This window comes from Verticillium alfalfae, genomic scaffold (genome assembly GCF_000150825.1).
Source record: "Verticillium alfalfae VaMs.102 supercont1.11 genomic scaffold, whole genome shotgun sequence".
NCBI classification, from domain to species: Eukaryota; Fungi; Ascomycota; class Sordariomycetes; order Glomerellales; family Plectosphaerellaceae; genus Verticillium; species Verticillium alfalfae.
Genome location: NW_003315028.1, coordinates 398,695 through 419,712, shown reverse-complemented (window position 1 = coordinate 419,712; position 21,018 = coordinate 398,695). Strand labels below are relative to the sequence as shown.

The following is a 21,018-nucleotide window of genomic DNA, read 5'->3' as shown; positions in this document are numbered from 1 at the left end:
GTGGAATGCGAGATTGAACCCTTTTCGCCGTCGTGACGATCAACCCCAAAGCGCCAATGTCATCCACCGTCTACGCATACTGCGTACTGACGGTCCAAGCACTCCTCGAACGCGGGGACGCCGCCGCCGACGATGCCTTTGAGGAACTCGCCACAGCCCGGGCGTATATCGGCCTGTACAAAAGACGCCAGAAATGGCGCCGGGGCGGCTACGAAGCCGGCGTGGACTACGATGCCGTGGTGCGGGTCTTTGGTCCCCATGCGACTGCGAAGGCTCCTTCCGTTCAGCATATATTCGAGTGCCGTCGACATGCGCACGTCATTGCTGCTGGATTTGCGTCGGCACGGGCTGGCCCTGTTATTCTCGAATCTCACGACGAATGTCCTATGCCTTGGGCCAACGGCTTTGTGTGCTTCAAGCGCAAGAATTTGGATCGGTACCGTGACAACACTGATGGTCGTTACGACGGCGCGGCGCGGGCTGCAAAAAGGGTCCGCGTTGAATCGGCACGGAATGGCCTCGCGGGCTGGAGTACCATGGCCCAAACAGGCGCTGCCCAGTTTTATCTGGAGATGGCATACGACAACTTTGATTGTGGCTTTCAGGGAGACCCCCAGCCTACGCTTGCGAGCCTTACCGAGGCGGACATGGGTACCCATGACGAGCGAGAGAAAGGGGCCAAACCGGCAGAGGCAGCAGGAAAGGAGAGGAGGTTGGAGGATGAATGCGAGTTGGCACTGTTGACGGGGGACGAGAAAGATTTCGGTCCGGAGCAACTTGAAGAGGAAGTGAATTTCTGGAGGAACTTCTAGAGACATGGTGGCTGTTAGTGGTACGCTGCTTTGGGATGGGAGGTTTGGATGGGCGTGTTTCTCCTAAGGGTTGTTTTTGCTGGCTTGCGAAACCCAGTTGTCATTCATTGCAATATCCAAAGGCAACAGCACATGGCAACAGCTCGTCGAGATCGAGACACCTTGGCATCTTTGAGGTCTTCTTCTTCACGATCAAGATGTGCAAGTGCAATCCAAGGCAGGCAGTCTGGGCGTGGGCCAATGACGGACAGCAAAGCCGCCACGCACCCTGACTGGCGGCGCCCCCACGGCAGCCAGAGGGCGCGGACGGCAAGTGCTGCTGCGACACCGAGCGAGAGGATACCGATCACCGGCAAGTCGGCCTTTTCGGACCCAGAGTACGAGCCAAGTGGAGCTCCGGTCCGGACGTGATTTGAGTCATCCACTGGAGGAGGAAAGGGGCGCTGGCAGGACCTTGGAACCTTGTGGAGCGGCTTGGAGCTGCTTCGAGGCAGTACCTGACGTCGTTGTAGTCATCGTCACCGTTACTTCGTTGGCCTGCATTTATTTGTCTTGGACAGGAGGTGCAGATCTCCCAGATTTTCGTCGTCACACGTACTCACAGATTTTCTTCGACGAACACCTGTCAGCCTGGCCACTAAATCTCTTCACACACTTATCCTCACTGCTGTCACCACTCGCCTCACTCGCCAAGCACATTCGACATGCCTGTCACGATCCACCTCGTCCGTCACGCCCAGGGCTTCCACAACCTCTCTGTCGAGAACGAAGCCCTGCCAGACCCCCTCCTCACAGACCTCGGCCTCAAGCAGTGCGCCAACGTCCGCGCGACCTTTCCTGCCCACGCCTCCCTCACCCACCTCGTCGCCTCGCCCATGCGCCGCACCCTCCACACCTGCCTCAACTGCTTCGGCCCCACCCCCGAGGACCCCCAGCCGGCGGCCCTGCTCCCGGTCATCGCCATCCCCGAGCTGCAGGAGGTCAGCAACTCGCCCTGCGACACAGGCACCGACGTCGCCGTCGTCGCGCCCGAGTTTGGCGCCAGGGCCGACTTCTCGCGCGTCCCCGCCGGCTGGAACGACAAGGAGAGCGCCTCCTCGCCGTGGGAGCCCACCCTCGACAAGCTCGAGGCGCGCGCGACCAAGGCGCCCCTCTTCCTGCGGGACCTGGCGCGCGCGAGCGGCAAGGAGGACGTTCACATTGCTGCCGTTGTCGCACGGGGCGTTCCTGCATTTCCTGACCACGGACTTCCACGGCGTTGAGTTGCCGAGAGGTATGTTTTGCTTGTCTCTGTTCTGGCGTTGGTGTGTTTTTTTTCTGTTTTTTTTCGTTCATCCTCCCTCTATCTTTCTGTGGCTCTCTTCCCGGACTTTTCTTTTCCACTTGCGTTTCAACTCGAGAATCATCGCTGACCCCTTTCGCAGCTACGGCGTGGGAAAACTGCGAGTTCCGCTCGTACCAGTTTGTGGACCCCGCGGGCGAGGACCCTGCTGCGCTGCTCCGCGAGACGGACGAGAGCTGGACCAGGAGGAGCAAGGAGGCCAGGCCCACGGGTGAGCAGCTCGAGGAGCTGAAGCAGACATTTTACCGCGAATTCGGGCCCCTCCTGAAGCACCAATACTAGGTCTTTCGTGCTTTTGGTATGATGAGTTGAATGATGGGACGATACTGCGCTCGAGATAACGTCGAAGTCAGACGAGAAGGGGTTTACGCTCTGGGATAGACGAAGATACATTAGACGCCCTAGATAACATCAAGATTTGTTTCACGTGTTCCTCGCATTATGTCTCTGCATCACACTCGCAAGCTCGGATCCTAAGGGACTTCCCGTAATGGCACACGGACCGAACCTCAATCCATACAACGTTCGTTCAACTTCATCAAGTCATGTTGTCATGTGCATTGATGTGCAGGAGTCTATCCCGGCCTCAGACCGAGCTTCTATCGGCATAATACAAAGGTTGGTATAATCCCGTGCACCCCGTCCGCTCGAAACAAACCAGCCGCCTTTTTTGATTTAGAAGTCCTCCTCGCCAGACCCAGACACAATGACGTTGTTGACCTTGAGCACCATGCGGCACAGCTGTGTCGCCAGCTGGAGCTGCTGCTTCTTGCCGATCAGGGGGTCGATGACGAAGGCGTCCTTCATGTTGTTGTTGCCGCGACCCATGCAGTCAACCCCGAGCTTGCCGCGGTCGCTGGGGCCGGCCTTGGCCTGCTGGCTCTTGATCTCGGCCAGCGTCGAGATGGGGTTGAGACCAGAGTTCTGCGCCAGCGCCATCGGCACGGCGTCAAGGGCCTCAGAGAAGGCGCGCATGGCGTACTGCTCCAGACCGGGCGTCTTGACCGCCGCGTCCTCGACCGCCAATGAGCAGGCAATCTCGGCCGCGCCACCGCCGTAGACGACGCGGTTGTCGCGCACCAGGTTGCGGACGACGCAGAGGGCGTCGTGTAGTGACCGCTTGGCCTCGTCGATGATCTGTTGCCGTTAGCCTCTGCCTGCCTGTCCTGTTCTCTGCTCCGCGTCCCCAACGTACCATCTTGTTGCTGCCCCTGACAAAGACCGTCACCGCTCGTGTGTTGGCGCACTCCTCAATGACGAGCATCTTTTCCCTCGTCGTGCCGAACGACATTTCTCTGACAATGCCGGCACGTCCCAGCTTCTCCGCCTTCAGGTCCTCGAACCGAGGCACTATCCGGCCGTTCGTCGCAATCGCCACCAGCTCAATCTCGGGTCCGCCGACCCACCGCACGGCGGGCAGCTTGTTCTGGAGCAGGAGGTGGTTCGCCTCGTCGTCAAAGCCCCACTGACAGATGGCCAGGTTGGCGCCTGTGTCCTTGATCTGCTGGATCATCTCGATGAACTTCTCGCGCTCGTAGTTTTGCAGCTTCTTGAACTCCTCGACGGACGTAATGTCGAGCTTGTGCTTGGTCTTGGGCTTGGGCGGCTCAAAGGCGCAGGTCAGGATGGCGATCTTGGCGTCCTTGACCTCGGAAGGCATCTGGGGGTGGGAGAAATCCTTGTCGATGATGACGCCCTTGACGAGGACAGAATCCTCGAGCGCGCCGCCGACCTTGCCGTCGACCTTGATCAGCTCAAAGTCGACGTCCTTGCGCTCGAGATCCGCAACGGACAGCACGGCGTCGACGGCAATGTTGGCAAACTGGTCGTGCGACTTGGACACAATCTTGCTGCCCAGACTTGTGCGCGCCACCTTGACCAGGTTCTCTGTGTCCTCCTTGCTGAACTCGATCGTGTCGGAAATGTTGTCGAGCTCGGCGACGGCAATGTCGCAGGCCTGGTCGTAGCCGTCGGCAATGCGGATAGGGTGGATGCCCTTGTCGATCAACTCGGCAGCCTGCTCGAGCAGGGCACCGGCCAAGACGACGACGCCGGTCGTTCCGTCACCAATCTCGTCGTCTTGTGACTTGGAAAGCTCGACCAAAAGCTTGGCGACGTGGTTGGAGATTTCCATCTGTTGCAGGATCGTCGCACCATCGTTCGTGACTGTAATGTCGCCGTCAGGGGAGATGAGGATCTTGTCGAGGCCGCGGGGGCCGAGGGAGCTCTTGACGATGTCGGCGACCGTCCGAGCGGCGAGGATGTGGTTCTTGACGGCCTCGTTGCCGTACTGACGCTTCTTCTTGCCCTGACTGTTCGAGAGGGGTCAGCGGGAGGGGGACGGAAGGGGGGAGCCGCTACTGAAAGGCAGGGGATGGCATGTGCCGGACATACTCTCGGACAACGATGAAGGGGCGGCCCTGCTCATCCTTCATTACCGCCGCTGTGCAAACCGGTCAGTTGTTGGTTCGTGGGGGAGGGGTCGGTGTAGGGGCTCAGGGGTCGACAATCAGGCAGCGCATACCATTGCTCATATCCAGGTCTAGAACGTAACTTAGCAAATGACTGGAACAGCAGAGGATAGCAACTACTCACTCATCGCCATGTTGGGAGCCTTTTTCGATTACAGAAGCTCTACCAGGGTTTGTTGAGGGGTATCGGGCGACGTTGTAGGAGGTAGCGGGTATCGTGGACTGAAGTCGAGATTAGTGAGCTCCAGCTTGCACGTCGCCCAGGCCAAAATTTCTGAATTTCGGAGCGCTGCTGTCTGCTTCCAGGCTCCCCCAACTCCCACGTCACGTGCAGGTGGTGGGCCGTGCCGGGTGCCCCGCATAGTGAATGCAAGGTAAAGGTACCTCTCTGAACAGAGCTGACTGAATGCTTTTGTCGCTTGCATCTACAAAATTGATCGTGGATGCGGTTTTGTTGCTGTATAGACTCGCTGGTGTCATGGCTCTTTGCCAGTCTTGTGTTTGACCGTGTTGTCCGCAGATACAACTTCTATGATGCTCTCGCGTTGGTGTACATGGTGATGGTCAGAAGCCTCTCACCGCCTGCCTAGCCTGGCCCTTACGAGGGCGGGCTTTGGGCTCCAAACTGCCCTGTTCTTGTGTTGATACCCCGCCACGAGCACTGCTGCCCCGCCAATGACGACCAGATCAAAAGTCGGGCTACATACACCATCCTCACCCTTACGAGCACAAGCGCGACTAGTCATCATCACCTTCTACCCTTCGCAGGATTCGAATTGCGCTGTTGTCCGAACATCCTCACTCCATTCCTCCATACATCTGCCAGTGCTTCAGCTCGAGCCACAGCCAAGCTTTCGTTCGGAGCCACTTCGACGTCACTCGATAGCCCTCCACGGCTTCTTGCATTGCAGCTCGAGCCCCTCTTCCCCATTCGTTCTTTGACACTGAGACGTCTTTTTCCAGATGTCACGCCATCAAGCCGTCCGTAACTTGGACTATGAAGAAGTTCTCGATGAGTACGATGCTGATGATGGTGAGCTCGGTGCGGATCAGCTTACCCCTGAGGATCGCGATGCGTTAGCCAAAGGGGCTGAGCAGGTCCGTGAGACTCTGGGAAGCGCCGCTGGATCTCTAACGACCCAGCAAATACACGACGCCCTGTGGTACTACTATTATGACATTGAGAAGACGGTCGACTACCTCTTAAAGAAATACATCACGCCACCAACTCCCAAGTCTGAACCCAAGAAGCCGAAGGAGGGTAAGTCGCTCATTTCATTTCTCGCGTCAAGTTGGAAACAGGGACCAGGAAGTGCAGAAGTTGAGCGTTCGGTAGCCGGCAGGACAAGACAGCAGATGCAAAGTGACATTGGCAACTTCGGCATGGCCTCCTCCTATGGAATTCCTTCAACCACCCCGTGGCCGCCTCCGTCCTGGTATTTCGAAGACATGCCCTGGATGAATGTGCCAAAACACCGGCAAGCCATCATGGTTCCTCCCGTCTTGCCCGTGGGCAGGCTTCTGGGTGGTGGCGAAGGGCCGAAGGTCTCCAAACTCCAAGCGCTTGCCGCGGCCCGTAAGAAGAAGAGCGAGGCCGTGAAGAAGCCCGAGGAGTCGGAGGAACGGACACAGAAACGGCTAGCCGAGCTCAACATCAACGAGCAAACCTATGAAGAGAACGTCAAGCCCGGCTCAAGTATTCTAGCGAAACGCCAGAAGCTCGTGAGCGCCAACTCGGACGGCAAGGCATTGCCCGCAGCGAAGCCCCCTTCCAATTCCATCAGGGCCGTCCCCACCCACCACCATGGAAGCGGACGAAGCCCATAATGGACAGTCATCAGACCCTGCTCCAGCAGAGGAACAAGCAGTCACGTCAACGTCCCGGCCGTCCGCCTTTGCTCACGTACTCTGTGGCTTGTCTGCTGGTTCTGCCGACCTCTCAACTGATACTTTCAACCTCCCCTACAAGTCATCCCCCTTGTTCAACTCTGCAGCGTTTGACCAGCCCAGCCCCGATGACATAGGGCTCGCGGCGCAGGCCAAAGGTTCGCGATTCGCGAAGAATCAATGAGGCGCTGACTCTGATTTCCTCCGTAGCGGGCAACCGGTTTGACGCTGCTGCTGCAAAGAGCGCTACCGCCGCCAAGAAAGCTCCCAAGTCCAACGGAGGGCCGCCAACAGAAGCTGCCAAGGATCTCTCACTGGACGATGCTCCACCCCCGAAGAGCAAGAAGATCAATGTGCTTCAAGAGTTCGAGAACAGCAAGAGCAAACGCAGCGCAAGCTTTGTTGTAGTTGGTGCGTGAAAGCTACTACGACTCTACTGAGCTTTGCTGACAACTCCAGGCCATGTCGATGCAGGCAAGAGTACGCTCATGGGGCGGCTTTTGCTGGAGCTCAAGTTTGTTGAACAGCACTTGATCGACAGATATAGACGCCAAGCAGAGAAACTGGGCAAGTCATCATTTGCGCTCGCCTGGGTCATGGATCAGCGAGAGGAGGAACGCGAACGTGGTGTGACCATCGACATTGCCACCAACCAGTTCGAGACCGACAAAACCCAGTTCACGATCCTTGACGCCCCGGGTCACAGGGATTTCGTTCCTAACATGATTGCCGGAGCCAGTCAAGCTGACTTTGCCGTCCTCGTCATCGATGCCAATACTGGAGCTTTCGAGAAAGGCTTGAAGGGTCAGACGAGGGAGCACGCTTTACTATTGAGGAGTCTCGGCGTCCAACGTGTCATTGTCGCCGTCAACAAGCTGGACATGGTTGGGTGGTCTGAGGAGCGATTCAACGAGATTTCTGAGCAAGTCACCGGTTTCATGAAGGGCAACGGCTTCCAGCTGAAGAACGTCACTTTCGTTCCCATTTCTGGACTCAACGGCGACAACTTGGCGGTCAGATCCGAGGACCCCGCGTTGTCTTGGTACAAGGGCGAAACACTAATTCAGGCCCTGGAGGATTCCGAACCATTGGCCCGGGCTCTAGAAAAGCCATTCAGAATGTCCATCTCGGAGATTTTCAAATCTCAACAGAGCCAGTTGACAATATCGGGTCGCATGGAATCTGGAACTGTGCAGACGGGCGAGAGCATCGTGGTGCAGCCTAGTGGAGAACAGGCCAGCATTCGTTCCATCGAGGTCGATACCGAGATTCAGGATTGGGCGGTAGCTGGACAGAACGTGTCCTTGGGTGTCTACGGCATCGATCCCATCCATATTCGGGTAGGCGACATCATCAGCAGTAAGGCGGAACCAATCGAGACCAGCGACTTGTTGACCATGAAAGTGCTCGCCTTTGAGCACTTGATGCCCATGCCTGTCGACGTCCATCGAGGTCGACTACATGCCGCCGGCAGAATTCAGTCGATCCCGGCAGTGCTCAACAAGACTACGGGCGCAACGGAGAAGAAGAACCCCAAGGTTGTGGCGCCTGCCAAGGTTGCACGCGTCGTGGTCAAGCTGGAGTCAAAGGTGCCTCTGGAGGCTGGGCAAAGAGTCGTGTTGCGAATGGGCGGCGAAACCGTGGCAGCAGGTCTTCTAGAGTAGCTGTTGAGGATTGCCAAAAACACGCAGGAAACGAAGTCATGATGCATCCAAAGGAAGCGAATGGGAGGCTGGCATGTTTCGGGGGTATTGCTGGAGGTTGGGGGTGCCGCATGAGGGCATGATGGGCACTGCATTTTTAGTCGCGTTTCAACCAATAGAAACCATCCCAAATGAGGAATTGAGGGAACATGCAGTCAACTCCCGTGTTGGTTCCTGAGCCGGCCAGCTGAGGGGCAGCCTCCCGCTCGACAAGTGAGCAGTCTGAAGCGTCAACGTGTCTTTAACCCGATATTCTGCGTCACGCTTGTTGCAACGCAGTTCGAGCTTCTGGCCACGGAGGCTTTCTCTACGCATAAGGCGAGTCGTCGTTGATGAGAAATCACGTCGCTTTCGGAGACAGCCATCCGTTCCTACACCCCGCAGCCAGATTGAGCCAGAGCTCAAGTGCCAGAGCCCCGCATCACCAGGGTCTAGGGGCAGGGGGGGGGGGAGGGGGGCAAGAAAGGCCACGATGTCATTTGGCAGCGGTAAAGGCAAAGATGTATGCCAGGCGGAGGAAGGCATCGCCAGCAGGTCAGAGACGTGACAGCCTCGTGAGTCACTGTGGTGGCCAACTCGGACGATGGAATAGTATGGAACGCCTGATTCCTTGACCGCTGAGCTCATCGAAATGTCTGGAATACTTCATGCCCTGGATCCTGCATCGTGTCCCCACGAAGTTTGCCCATAGCGCCAAGGGTGGAGGCGCTAAGGTTCTTGTCAATCCGCCGGTGGCTCGTGCGTGGCTGATCATGTAATTCGCACTGTAGACTCTCGTTATTCAGGTGCAGATCCAGGGCGGTGAATGATGTGCTCACAGTGCATGGACACGTGCACGATAAGCGGTCAAAACAGCGATAACCACTTGAACCCCTGCCAACTGTGGCGCTCTTGCTGAAATCTGGCCTTTTTGTGCAATGGACAGCTTGACTTTCCGACGCCTTCTTTTGGGGAAGCTCACTTCATAAAGGTTTCCATTCTTCCCTCTGCCCTTTACCTCTCCGATTCTTCAACCCAACTCCCCTTCCCTCCCATTAACCCACGGCATCATAACCGGCTGGAGGTAGAATCCCCTTCGCTGCGTGCCTGACACTTCTTCCTTCCTTATATTTCCCTTTGCTGCGCGATACCCTGGATAAGAGCGCGATCCGAACCATTTCACACAAACATGTCGAGGTCTCGCAACTCGATGGCCATGGGCTTCGGCCTGTTGGCCTGGATCTGTCTTCTCTTCGCGCCTCTGGCCCTTGTCCAGACTGTGCACGCTGAGGAGCCTGAGAACTACGGTACCGTCATTGGTATCGATCTTGGAACCACCTACTCTTGCGTCGCTGCCCTCCAGAAGGGCAAGGTCGAGATCTTCGTCAACGACCAAGGTACGGACACCTGGCCTCTCACGAAATCCCGACACGCTTGCTGACCCGCTCGCCAACAGGAAACCGTATCACTCCCTCTTACGTCGCTTTCACCGAGGATGGCGAGCGTCTCGTCGGTGACGCCGCCAAGAACCAGGCCGCCGCTAACCCTTACAACACGATCTTTGATGTCAAGTAAGCTACTAGCCAATCGATTCTGTTTGCTCACAATGACATGTCGTGCTGACCAAGTCTCTAGGCGTATGATTGGATCCAAGTTCAGCGACAAGAACGTCCAGGCCGATCTCAAGCACTTCCCCTACAAGGTTGTTGCCAAGAACGAGAAGCCTTCCATCCAGGTCTCCGTCAACGGCGAGGACAAGAACTTCACGCCCGAGGAGATCTCCGCCATGATTCTCGGCAAGATGAAGGACACCGCTGAGGCCTACCTCGGCAAGAAGGTCACCCACGCCGTTGTCACCGTCCCCGCCTACTTCAACGACAACCAGCGCCAGGCCACCAAGGATGCTGGTGTCATTGCCGGTCTTAACGTCCTCCGTATTGTCAACGAGCCCACCGCCGCCGCCATCGCCTACGGTCTTGACAAGCTCGATGGCGAGCGCCAGATCATTGTCTACGATCTTGGTGGTGGTACATTCGATGTCTCTCTCCTGTCCATTGACCAGGGCGTCTTCGAGGTGCTTGCCACCGCCGGTGACACCCACCTTGGTGGTGAGGACTTCGACCAGCGTGTCATCAACCACTTCGCCAAGCTCTACAACAAGAAGAACGACGTCGACATCACCAAGGACGCCAAGGCCATGGGCAAGCTCAAGCGTGAGGCCGAGAAGGCCAAGCGTACCCTCTCTTCTCAGATGTCCACCCGTGTTGAGATCGAGGCCTTCCACAACGGCAACGATTTCTCCGAGACTCTGACCCGCGCCAAGTTCGAGGAGCTCAACAACGACCTCTTCAAGAAGACCCTCAAGCCCGTCGAGCAGGTGCTCAAGGACGCCAAGGTCGAGAAGAGCGAGGTTGACGACATCGTTCTCGTCGGTGGCTCCACTCGTATCCCCAAGGTTGTCTCCCTCATTGAGGAGTACTTCAACGGCAAGAAGGCTTCCAAGGGTATCAACCCCGACGAGGCTGTCGCCTTCGGCGCCGCCGTTCAGGCTGGTGTTCTTTCCGGCGAGGAGGGTACTGAGGACATCGTTCTCATGGACGTCAACCCCCTTACTCTCGGTATTGAGACCACTGGCGGTGTCATGACCAAGCTCATCAACCGTAACACTCCCATCCCCACCCGCAAGTCCCAGATCTTCTCCACGGCTGCCGACAATCAGCCCGTGGTTCTCATCCAGGTCTTTGAGGGTGAGCGCTCCATGACCAAGGACAACAACATCCTCGGCAAGTTCGAGCTCACCAGCATCCCTCCCGCTCCCCGTGGTGTTCCCCAGATTGAGGTCTCCTTCGAGCTCGACGCCAACGGTATCCTCAAGGTCTCCGCCCACGACAAGGCCACCGGCAAGGGCGAGAGCATCACCATCACCAACGATAAGGGCCGTCTCACTCAGGAGGAGATTGACCGCATGGTTGCCGAGGCTGAGAAGTACGCTGAGGAGGACAAGGCCACCCGCGAGCGCATTGAGGCTCGCAACGGTCTTGAGAACTACGCCTTCTCCCTGAAGAACCAGGTCAACGATGACGAGGGTCTCGGTGGCAAGATCGACGACGAGGAGAAGGAGGCTGTGAGTATTCCCCAGTGTGTTTGGACTCATGAGTACACGACTGACTGTTTTATCAGATTCTTGAGGCTGTCAAGGAGACCACCGACTGGCTCGAGGAGAACGGCGCCGAGGCCACCGCCGAGGACTTCGAGGAGCAGAAGGAGAAGCTGTCCAACGTCGCCTACCCCATCACCTCCAAGATGTACCAGGGTGCTGGTGGCGCCGGTGGCGAGGCTGATGAGCCCGCATCCCACGATGAGCTTTAAATTCCTACTAGCTAGCTTCTGGGAGTTTGTTGTTGTTGATAACAGTTCAAAGCACAAAAGAGAACGAGAATCATGCATGACGCTGGGAGGAGCTTCTCACCGCGCGCGCAAACGCCGCCCGCCGTGTTTTTCTGATTTAAAACCCCTGGTGTTGGGCAGGTTAATCGGCGCAGGCAGCATTGGCGGAGAGGACGACGCGCCCTCCGCCGGGCATGTAGATTACGGGAACATGACATTAGTGAAATCTGAGCCGTTGAAAACAGACCATGGTGACATGTAGTGACACGACTTCTGGAAACATGTGCCTGAAATCCCACCATACCTAGTACTTCACTGCATTGAATGTCTGTTGCCAGTGGCGGGGATAAACATAATGTGGTCATCCAGTCGAGCATACGTCGTGCTGCGATAGTCTCCACCGCACCCCTGATGTCCACTCTTGTGGTATGTTGGCAGAACCGCCTGTGATTGTTGGAGTACCTACGCCCTGTACACAATCGCCGCACCCATCATCTTCGCTCGCTTGCCCCTGCCTGGCGTGGTGGAACTCAAATCAAACCGACATCTGACGAATCTCGCTCTGCCATCGACGAAGAAGAAACAAACGAAAAACAACAAATCTTGGTGATAAGTGCGCATTTCCCCCCTCCCCGTTTCCCCCACGCATCTTATGCTGCCATTTGCTCCAGCTCTGGTCCCTATTGTCCAGGTTCATCGTTCCTTTGGTGTGCCTTGCAGCCTACGACCACGACGGCTGTCCCCTCTCGAGAGCGGGTGTGGCGACGGCATTCTTGTCCGCGAAGGGGTCGTCATCGTCTTCGTCGTCGTCGTCGTCATCGACCTGCTGGACCGGCGGGCGGGGCGGCTTCGTCGGCCCTGAAGCATTGGCTGGCGACACAGACGCGGGCTTGGACCTGGCGCCGGGGCGTGACGGAGCCAAGGGACGGGGAGGGCTGGCCCCGAGGTTGAGGCCCGCCATATCGGGCGCATCCGGGGTTGCGCTCTTGCCCTTTTCGGTAGCCACTGCAGTTGGAAAGTTAGATCCATGGAGTTTTGATAAAGAGGAACAGAGGGACATGAGTGTCTACGGGGGTTAGACGTGATGACATACTTCTGTACATGTGGGCCTGTTCCGCGAGTTCGTCATCCGAGTCAGAGTCCGCGTCGATAGAGCGATCGAGCTGCTCGAAAGTCATGAGCGCAAGCACGAGGTCGTCGTTTGCGTGGAGGAGGCTGCCGAGCCACTGTTCAGATTCAACATGGTGGATCTAGAGGGGGCGATTGTCAGTATTGCTGGCCAGTCTGAAGAGACTTGGACGCTCACATAGCGGAGGATCTTCCTCCTGAGCTTCTTGCACTCCTCGAATCGCTGAACGGCGAGCGCATTGTCAGAGATGCGCTCCTTTTCTCGGTTGATGGTCTGCAGGGCGTTGTTAAGGTTGGTGGTGGAGATGGAGGCCTCAGCAATATCGCTCTTCATGTTCTCCTTCTCAGCCTCGAGAACAAAGGGCTTCTTCTTGCCCTTCTTATCCTTGGTCTTGTTCTTGTCTTTGGAGGATCCGAAGAAGGACGTGCTTCCAGACGCAGAGGATGACTTCGTATGGCTGAAGGAGTTGACGGTGCTGGCCGGTTTCCCGTACGGTGCTTTAGACGATTCGCCGGCGCGGCCTGACGGCGATGTCTGGCGACCTTCGTCCTCATCCTCTTCACCAAAGGGATTCTCCGTCTCACGGACAGCCTTGGATCGCTCCTGTGTCATGGCTTGTTTGCGCTTGGGAAGATCCTGAATGTGTAAGAACGTGGTTGTTTTGCCTGCGCCGCGATTGTTTAGACATACCGTATGAAGCTTGGCGATGCGCTCAAGTCCCGGCGTCCCCTTGTAGTCAGCCCATCCAGCAAACAGAACCCTGCACTTCTTCTTGACGTCTGGATCAGACAGATCTGAAGTGCCACAGACGCGGAGACGCTCGAGCAGGGGCTCATCGGCAAAGGTGCGCTGGAATCGGGGGCCCGCGTTCAGGATAAGGCCATCGAGAATGGCGAGGGCGCGGAGTTGGCGATGGGCGTTGCCATACTTGAGCTTCTTGCGAATCGCGCGCGCGGCTTCCGTGGGACCGGTCGACTGCAACTTGATGACCTCGACGAGGTCGATAATACCACTGAGATCATCTTCCTCGTAAGACTCACTGGTGAGACGCTCGATGTACGCGGTGACGGCCGAGTACGGCTTCTTCTACATGTATGTCAGCTCTGCTTTTGGGGGCCCTTCGTTGCCATCAGTGATGACGATACTGAGCGCTATGGCTGAACATATGATGTCGCGACAAGGCGAGGCTCACGCCATGCGCCACGAGCCGCGATGCCAGGGCTAGCCAGTAGGATCGGCCCAGATGTGACTGACCTGGGCAAACATGGACATTGCAATGTTGTGTTGCTACCATCAACCAGGTGTTGTATGTTGGGTTGATATGAGTGTGTCGAGTGATAGCCTGACCGGCGCTAAGCGGAATGTCGCGAACGCGGGGTAGCTGGTGAGATGTGAGGGAAGCTCTGAATCACAAGCTGAGATAGCTACCTCAGGCAAACTGGAGTGCGATAGAGGCAGATATCTAGAGCACAAAATTACCGAAACATGCATCAAGGGGCGTTCTCGTCGTGCTCATGAAGCTTGAGACGTTGAATGTCTTGTGACAGGCTGGCATGAGAGGTCCCGTGGTGGGGTAATTGGGTTGGAGCTCAGCCATTGCTCTTGGTCACTTTGAAGTGCGGTGTTGAGCCCCGCCATGTGACGTAGTGCAGTGGCTGTTCTGTGTGGCTTGGATTATGGGGCTTTGGAGGCCTCGAAATCGACATTTGTGCATCGTGAAAGGATGAAAAAGTTGCTACGAAGTATTATGGCATGGTTCAAAATGTAACATAGTTTCCACGATGGGCAAACGTTCGAATTGTTACAGAACATACCAACATTGCATATGATCATCCGAATCATTGCCCCAAATCCCAGATGGACCCCTTTTGCGCCACATCTTGAGGAGACCCAGCGCGGCCGTCCAATCACACTAGAGAGTGCATGTTGGCAGTAGCCTCACCGACAGCCCGATAAACAGTCTCTCTCACCTCGGTGAGAGGACGTGATGTTCCCTCATTATCGCCCCGCTGTCCCCTTCATAGTAAGGTACCGGAGTCACATGTGAATGTGCGCCACAAGTCGTAAGTAATTGACGGGCTACCACTCAGATGGTTCTCAGCCAGATCGATCCGGGCCGTTCCAAAACTCAAACCCTGAGATGGCGGCGCCCGCAGCTCGTCATCCACGCGTGGCATGTGTAAGCTGTTTTGCAAGGCGTTCTTTTGAGAAATACTCTTGGCATTTGTCAGACCTCGCCCAGCTTCTTCCATCTCCAAAGCCATTCCTCTTTGCTCCTCAACGTGTGTTTCTCAGCCTCATCAGCTTTCAGCCCAACCTCTCTGCCTGGTCTTACGAGAGGACGCGTACTTGGTGCTAGAGCCATGCATACCCCACGACAAGGCGGCCACCATATTGCTTCTCCCGCGCCTCTTGTGTTGATCTTGGGAGGCCAGAGCCTTCTCGGCCTGCTTCGACCCGGCCGACAACGGGGTCACTTGCCTCATTCGACTCTGTCAGATATTCGATGCAGCTCGTTATTTGATCAAGCGAGCATCGAGAGCCGAAGCCGGGTCATTATCCTAGGCCTCATGTTGGCCTCTGGCGCAGCATCCCGTGGGGGTGGGACTGAGAAGAGGATTGACCAGGAAGGACACTGGACAAACTGCCGCACCTGGCGCCTACTTTCGGCTAGTTCCCTGAGCCAATTCCACTTAAGGTTTCAGGCGATCTCGCCATTCGGGGCACTCGGGCAATCTTGTCGACAGAATAGATCGGCAGCCGTGGTCACCAACATTACGACGGCTTCCCCTTCGCCCGCGCCAATGATCAGATCCCTTGCGGATCTTGTACCAATAGACCGGTTTTCGCCAACGGCGGGCATAGGAGCGACATTATAGACTTTGACTCTAGCGTGTGCCTGCTTGAGTCTCACGGGTTTCTATTCACTGCAAGGAGATGCGTGGCCTTTCATGTCACTGTACAGCTCAGCTCTGGTCTGTCCCTCAACAACAAGCTTTCAGCGCTGAAGGGTACTCAGTGTATATGGAAGCCCTTTTCTGGGCAGCCGAAAACCAACCTCGTACGAAGCTGAAGGTGATTGGCTGGAGGCTCAGTGACCCTCAGTCCCCTGAGGGTCGAACTAAGTGCTCCGCCACCACCACGCTCCTTGGCATCCTATTGACTGCCTGTCCCAAGGATACCAAGACTTTGACAATCGAGCCCTTGCAACTACGACAAATGACAGAGAAATCATCCCAAAAGCGAAGGGCCATGACCTTTTGGTGAAAAACACCCACGTTCGGCAGCTCGTGGCGGAATTGCGTGACACGGGACAGCTTCCAGCCCGGGGGGAGCGCACGGCGTGCCCGCTTCGCTGTGAGTGCGCAACTGGAGTGGGAGAGACCGCCAAGACACTGGGAGTCCTATCAACGCCGGCACTGCTTGATTGCGTGATCAGCCCGCTTCCTGATGCCATTTTGCCCAGACGCTCCAGAATCGAAGGCTCTGCCGTGGCAAGAAAATCTGCGCAGAAAAGAGCAGGGAGAACCGAACAGAGCGGGCGGCCGGTAAACGGACATATTCGGGAGTGACAGGCGGGAAGATAAGGGCACTCTGCAAAGGCTGGGCATACTTGGTTTATAACTTATAAGGAGAATATCCTCGACCCATCTCTTGTTTTATCAAGACAAAGTTGCCGTTCTAGCCGGTGTGCATTTGCTATCAACCACACCCATCATGTCGGAATACGACAGCAAGACGCCCAAGGCGCTCGAGGGCCCACCCTCTTCCACTCAGGGCGATGAGGAATTGCGCAACCTTCACGTTGACTGGACAAAAGAAGAGGAGCGCAAGGCCAAGCGGAAGTAAGTTGCCGAGGAGATCCTCCTTCGTCAGGGTTGTCAACTCATGCTGATGTCTTCGACAGGCTGGACCTGATTATCATGCCCATCCTGACACTAGGATTCTTTTGTCTCCGTGAGTACCTGCGTGTGAAATGCTTCTCCGCTGGCAACCACATCTGACACGCGACATGCCACAGAGCTCGATCGAGGCAACATTGCCAACGCCATCACCGACAACTTTATGGAAGATGTGGGCATCAACCAGGATCAGTTCAACGTCGGCCAGCAGATGCTCTCGCTCGGCATCGTGCTCTTCGAGATCCCCTCCAACATGATCCTCTACCGTGTGGGCCCCGGCAAGTGGCTCACTCTGCAGCTCTTCCTATTCGGTACCGTCAGTCTGTTCCAGGCCTTCCAGAAGGGGTATGGGGCCTTCATTGCCACGAGGTTTCTCCTCGGCATGACGGAGTCTGGATTCATTCCTGGTGGTCTGTGGACCCTGTCGACTTGGTACACGCGCACAGAAACGGCGAAGCGTGTCATGATCTTCTACTTTGGTAACCAGTTCGGTCAAGCTTCATCCAAGCTGCTTGCCTACGGCATCCTCCACATGCGCGATGTCGGCGGCAAGGCTGGTTGGTTCTGGCTGTTCGCGCTCATGGGTGGCTTCACCATCCTCAGCGGCTTCGTCTTCGGTTTCTTCCTTCCCGATTCCTTCAAGAACCCCAGGAGTACTTTCGCCCCTGGCATCAAATTCTTCACCGATCGCGAGCTCCACATCTTGCAGACTCGTGTCTTGATCAATGACCCCATGAAGGGTAAGAAGAAGAAGAAGATTGGACTGGCAGCTTTCAAGAAGGCCGTGAGTTTCATTTCCACTTTTGGAAACTACGGGCATAGCTAATGAACCCTTGCACAGTTCGGCAACTGGCGCCTCTGGATCCACCTCTTCATTACTCTGTCCAACAACGGCCCTCAGCGTGCGTTCGATACCTACTCGCCTTCGATTGTTCGCGACTTTGGTTTCGCAGCTCTCACCAGCAACGCGTTGGCTTCCGTCGGTCTCTTCCTGCAGATTCCAACCTCTTTCGCGTTCAGCTATGTTTCGGATCGCTTGTGAGTCGAACCATGCCGGACACTGCGATGCGATGACTGACACTCAGCTTTTAGCAACAAGCGCCCTGAGACGGTGGTCGTCGGTCTGAGCATGCACTTGCTCGGTTATGTCTTCAACCGCATCTTTACCGAATTGAACATGCGTGGAGTCCGCTACTTTGGCGTCGTCTGGACTCAGACGTTCGGCACCTTTTCGCACCCGCTCAACATTGCCTGGATGTCCCTTACCTGCCACGACTCTGAGGAGCGTGCCCTGGCCATGGCCATGTAAGCTCATCTTGTCATCAAGCTGAACGAAAGGAAAAGTACTGACAAATGGCCAGGGTCATCATGGGTGCCAACATCGCGGGCATCTACGGTGCCCAGATATTCCGCGCCGACGACAAGCCCCGCTACCGCCGTGGCTTCTCCATCAATATCGGTGTGCTCACCTTTGGCTTGTCGCTGGCTGTTCTGCGCGGCGTCGACGAGTGGCTTCAGCGCCGCCGCAAGGCCAGGCAGGCGATCGATGAGTCTTCGGACGACAATGCCTCGCATATTGGTCGTGTTCGCGGCGAGAAAGTGGCGCTGCCCAGCGAGGACCTCCCTCAGCCTGCTTTGCCCTCCCCGCCTGCCAACAAGATCTAATAGATGCGTCATGGCTTGGTAACTTCTGACTTTGTCTTGGAGATGGAACAACACCTTGTGGCAGGTTCACTGCGGAGTCGCGGGAGATGTATTAGCGTGTACTGTGGTTGAATCCCAACAATATCTTATATGATTAATGCCCAGGAACTAGGTGTAGTCAGGCAAGATCTGACATGCACTGCTCATTGTCGAATGTCGTGGTGTCCGACTCTGGGAGCACTTTGTCTGTGACGCTCTCTCCCCAACGTCCGCGGTGCGGTTGTGACGTTGGACAACGACGGAATGTTTCTAGAGATATCTTCGAACTCATGGACGCGTTTAGGTACCAACAGGAGAGTCTTGAAGCATTCTGTAGCTCATAGCCCTTCCTAGCCTAAAGCCTTCATTGAGTGCATTAGCAGCTCGACGGGAACCTGGGTCAAAATTTGGCAGGCACGACAGACCTACGCCCCGGAGGCAGCTTCCCTTCTTGCCGGCCGCTAGTTTCCCTAATATCAGACGCAAGCATGTATTCTTCTAACGAAGCACAATTGTGCTTCTTTTATTCATCTTCTTCCCACCACAAGGCACCAAGCCAGGGCTGACGCCGCAGACACTTTCGTCAAGTTGACTGTTTGAACCCGATGTCTTATGATAGTCAAGGATTTCTCATTATTTAAATCAGGCTATCGCTGCTACCACTCTTTACAAAAATAGCCACCACCTCGCTCTGGCGCCTTGTATACCCAGAGTTTTGTCTGTGTGTGTCTCGTGTGAGGCAAGCCACAGCCAGGGCACCACACTAGTATTCGATCGGGCCCATATTCTGCCTTCCATAGATGAATGACTATGGCGATCAACACTGTAGCCAGGTTCGTCACCTTCAAAAACTCCACGATCCCTGAAACTAATCTGTTTTCAGAGCAAGCGATGCTTCTGCGGGAGGACCCCCTTCGAATACCAATCGTGGGCATAGCGGCGTTGAGTCACCAACATCGCCAAGCTGCTGCATACCCTACATCGACCCGAGAAAGAACAAGATGGTCAACGCATTGTCTGCCAACTTACCCCACCAAGACGCGAAGAAAGGTGAACTGGCGGACAAAACCTTGCCCCGTAAAAGACCTCGAGATGACCAGGACGACACTTTGGCGTTTGGCATCACCAAGAGAACAACTAGCCAAGCTCTCGGCTTGTTGCCTTCTGCAGACTGCTCCGCGGCTGAAGGGCCCAAGACACCTGTGGACTGGGAAATACCTGCTCTCTCTTATGATGAGGCCATCTTCGTACCTTCACGCCTGGCCTTCGAAGGCGAAACCCTCCCCAATCCCGATCTCACGCTAGCCCCTTTATACACGGCGAATACCATCGATATTGGAACGGACAACGCAATCCAGACTCTTTGGAGTACACCAGAGAGCCCCGTTCCCGAAGATAACGGCTCCGATCACTTTGATGACGATTGGATGCGTAAATACATCGACTTAACACCCACGCAGACCGATCACGTCTCGCTGTGCTCGATTCATGACACTAGCCACGATATCAATGTTAGTTCTTTGGTGACCTTGGCTTTTGTCCCGTCCGAAGGAATACCAGATATCATTGAAAGCGAAACTTCTGGCTCGAGCCAATACTTACAGGTGATGAGGAAAACCGATGCCTGTACCCAGAGAACCTGCTTGTCGGACGTTGACGATTACATGCTTGATAGCTCGGACGAGGAAGCGCTTGCGAACCTTCTCCCTGGAACACTTAACCATGACATGCGGATGCCTCTTGCGAACACGGCTCAGATCACGAATGGTGATTCTCAGGATGACGTTGACTTCGACAAGGCTCTAGAGCTGCCGCCGCACGACGTTTCAACCTACGGCTCTGATCCCCGTGAACTACATTCAGAGGTGGATCTCTTAGAAGACGACTTGGACTGGAACTATATCTCGACAATTGCCGATGACACCAAGATCGAACAGTTCTCTGAAATCAAGCCTGATCATGACATCAGTGACTTCGATTTGACCCTCAAAACAAATCTTTTACCTGACACTGCAACTGTGCAAACAGGGTGGTCACATATCGCGCCATTCGTCCGTCCTCCCTTGCCCGGAAAGATCCTCGATCGTTCTGGTATTGTCGGATTATCCTCATCACTCCAGTTAAGAACATGCTTTCGGGTTGGAGAACTTATGAACTACAATACCCAGTGCCGTCGAGACCACCAGCAGGCCATCTTTGAGTTCTTCGCAAGGGCCACCTGCTCCAACCGCTCATCGCAAACCCGAGAGCAGCACTTTCGATTCAAAGACCTCTTCACTGAGTACTACCCTCACCCTCGTGGGAAGCTCAAGGATTGGAAGCAGGGCAGTCTTCTGGACAAGCAGGCGATGGAGCTTGTGGGACAACAAGACAAACTCTGTCGTTGCATTGGCGTGTTGGACACTGATCACGCTCTAGATCTCGGCTGGCGGATCAAAATTATCAACATACGAAGCACTCACTGGGACGAAATACAGTGGGTGCGTCGAGTCATGGCTCGACATGACACGGACTCTGCCGTGGAAAGATGAGGCCGGTAACATGGGATGACTATCTTGATCACCTTTGTATGGCGTAGCCTACGATTTACATGGACGGATGTAAGAGGTCTTGTTCATATTATTCTCCCTTGCTGAGATAAACCTGAATTCCAACAATCTTTTCATCGTGACATTAATTTTCTACATACCGGTGCCTCTCGAATACTGACATCTCACCTTTTA

The 21,018-nt window shown here is 55.6% G+C and overlaps 8 protein-coding genes across 8 annotated transcripts; 6 read left to right on the top strand and 2 right to left on the bottom strand.

Annotated features, from left to right (window-relative positions):
* Positions 1–56: 56 nt before the first annotated feature.
* VDBG_07950 (predicted protein) lies at positions 57–812 on the top strand (the record flags this gene model as incomplete). Its single annotated transcript, XM_003001645.1, has 1 exon — positions 57–812. One exon carries the CDS (start codon positions 57–59, stop codon positions 810–812), a length of 756 nt encoding a protein of 251 aa, XP_003001691.1.
* A 704-nt stretch (positions 813–1,516) lies between these two features.
* VDBG_07949 (phosphoglycerate mutase family protein) lies at positions 1,517–2,074 on the top strand (the record flags this gene model as incomplete). Its single annotated transcript, XM_003001644.1, has 1 exon — positions 1,517–2,074. One exon carries the CDS (start codon positions 1,517–1,519, stop codon positions 2,072–2,074), a length of 558 nt encoding a protein of 185 aa, XP_003001690.1.
* A 755-nt stretch (positions 2,075–2,829) lies between these two features.
* Positions 2,830–4,688, bottom strand: VDBG_07948 (T-complex protein 1 subunit epsilon; the record flags this gene model as incomplete). The annotated part of the gene is made up of 4 exons (XM_003001643.1): positions 2,830–3,291; positions 3,350–4,466; positions 4,549–4,597; positions 4,679–4,688. The coding sequence occupies 4 exons, from the start codon at positions 4,686–4,688 to the stop codon at positions 2,830–2,832; spliced, it is 1,638 nt and encodes a 545-aa protein (XP_003001689.1).
* Positions 4,689–5,588: 900 nt separating this feature from the next.
* On the top strand, positions 5,589–8,176 carry VDBG_07947 (elongation factor 1-alpha; the record flags this gene model as incomplete). The annotated part of the gene is made up of 4 exons (XM_003001642.1): positions 5,589–6,347; positions 6,631–6,670; positions 6,723–6,916; positions 7,040–8,176. The coding sequence occupies 4 exons, from the start codon at positions 5,589–5,591 to the stop codon at positions 8,174–8,176; spliced, it is 2,130 nt and encodes a 709-aa protein (XP_003001688.1).
* Positions 8,177–9,203: 1,027 nt separating this feature from the next.
* Positions 9,204–11,563, top strand: VDBG_07946 (hsp70-like protein; the record flags this gene model as incomplete). Its single annotated transcript, XM_003001641.1, has 4 exons — positions 9,204–9,591; positions 9,651–9,765; positions 9,830–11,318; positions 11,375–11,563. The coding sequence occupies 4 exons, from the start codon at positions 9,384–9,386 to the stop codon at positions 11,561–11,563; spliced, it is 2,001 nt and encodes a 666-aa protein (XP_003001687.1).
* Positions 11,564–12,302: 739 nt separating this feature from the next.
* VDBG_07945 (VHS domain-containing protein) lies at positions 12,303–13,982 on the bottom strand (the record flags this gene model as incomplete). Its single annotated transcript, XM_003001640.1, has 5 exons — positions 12,303–12,586; positions 12,675–12,807; positions 12,888–13,346; positions 13,401–13,796; positions 13,965–13,982. The coding sequence occupies 5 exons, from the start codon at positions 13,980–13,982 to the stop codon at positions 12,303–12,305; spliced, it is 1,290 nt and encodes a 429-aa protein (XP_003001686.1).
* A 2,445-nt stretch (positions 13,983–16,427) lies between these two features.
* On the top strand, positions 16,428–18,277 carry VDBG_07944 (alternative sulfate transporter; the record flags this gene model as incomplete). Its single annotated transcript, XM_003001639.1, has 6 exons — positions 16,428–16,555; positions 16,618–16,667; positions 16,732–17,396; positions 17,454–17,650; positions 17,705–17,917; positions 17,974–18,277. 6 exons carry the CDS (start codon positions 16,428–16,430, stop codon positions 18,275–18,277), a joined length of 1,557 nt encoding a protein of 518 aa, XP_003001685.1.
* A 1,019-nt stretch (positions 18,278–19,296) lies between these two features.
* On the top strand, positions 19,297–20,826 carry VDBG_07943 (conserved hypothetical protein; the record flags this gene model as incomplete). The annotated part of the gene is made up of 1 exon (XM_003001638.1): positions 19,297–20,826. One exon carries the CDS (start codon positions 19,297–19,299, stop codon positions 20,824–20,826), a length of 1,530 nt encoding a protein of 509 aa, XP_003001684.1.
* Between the last annotated feature and the right edge of the window lie 192 nt (positions 20,827–21,018).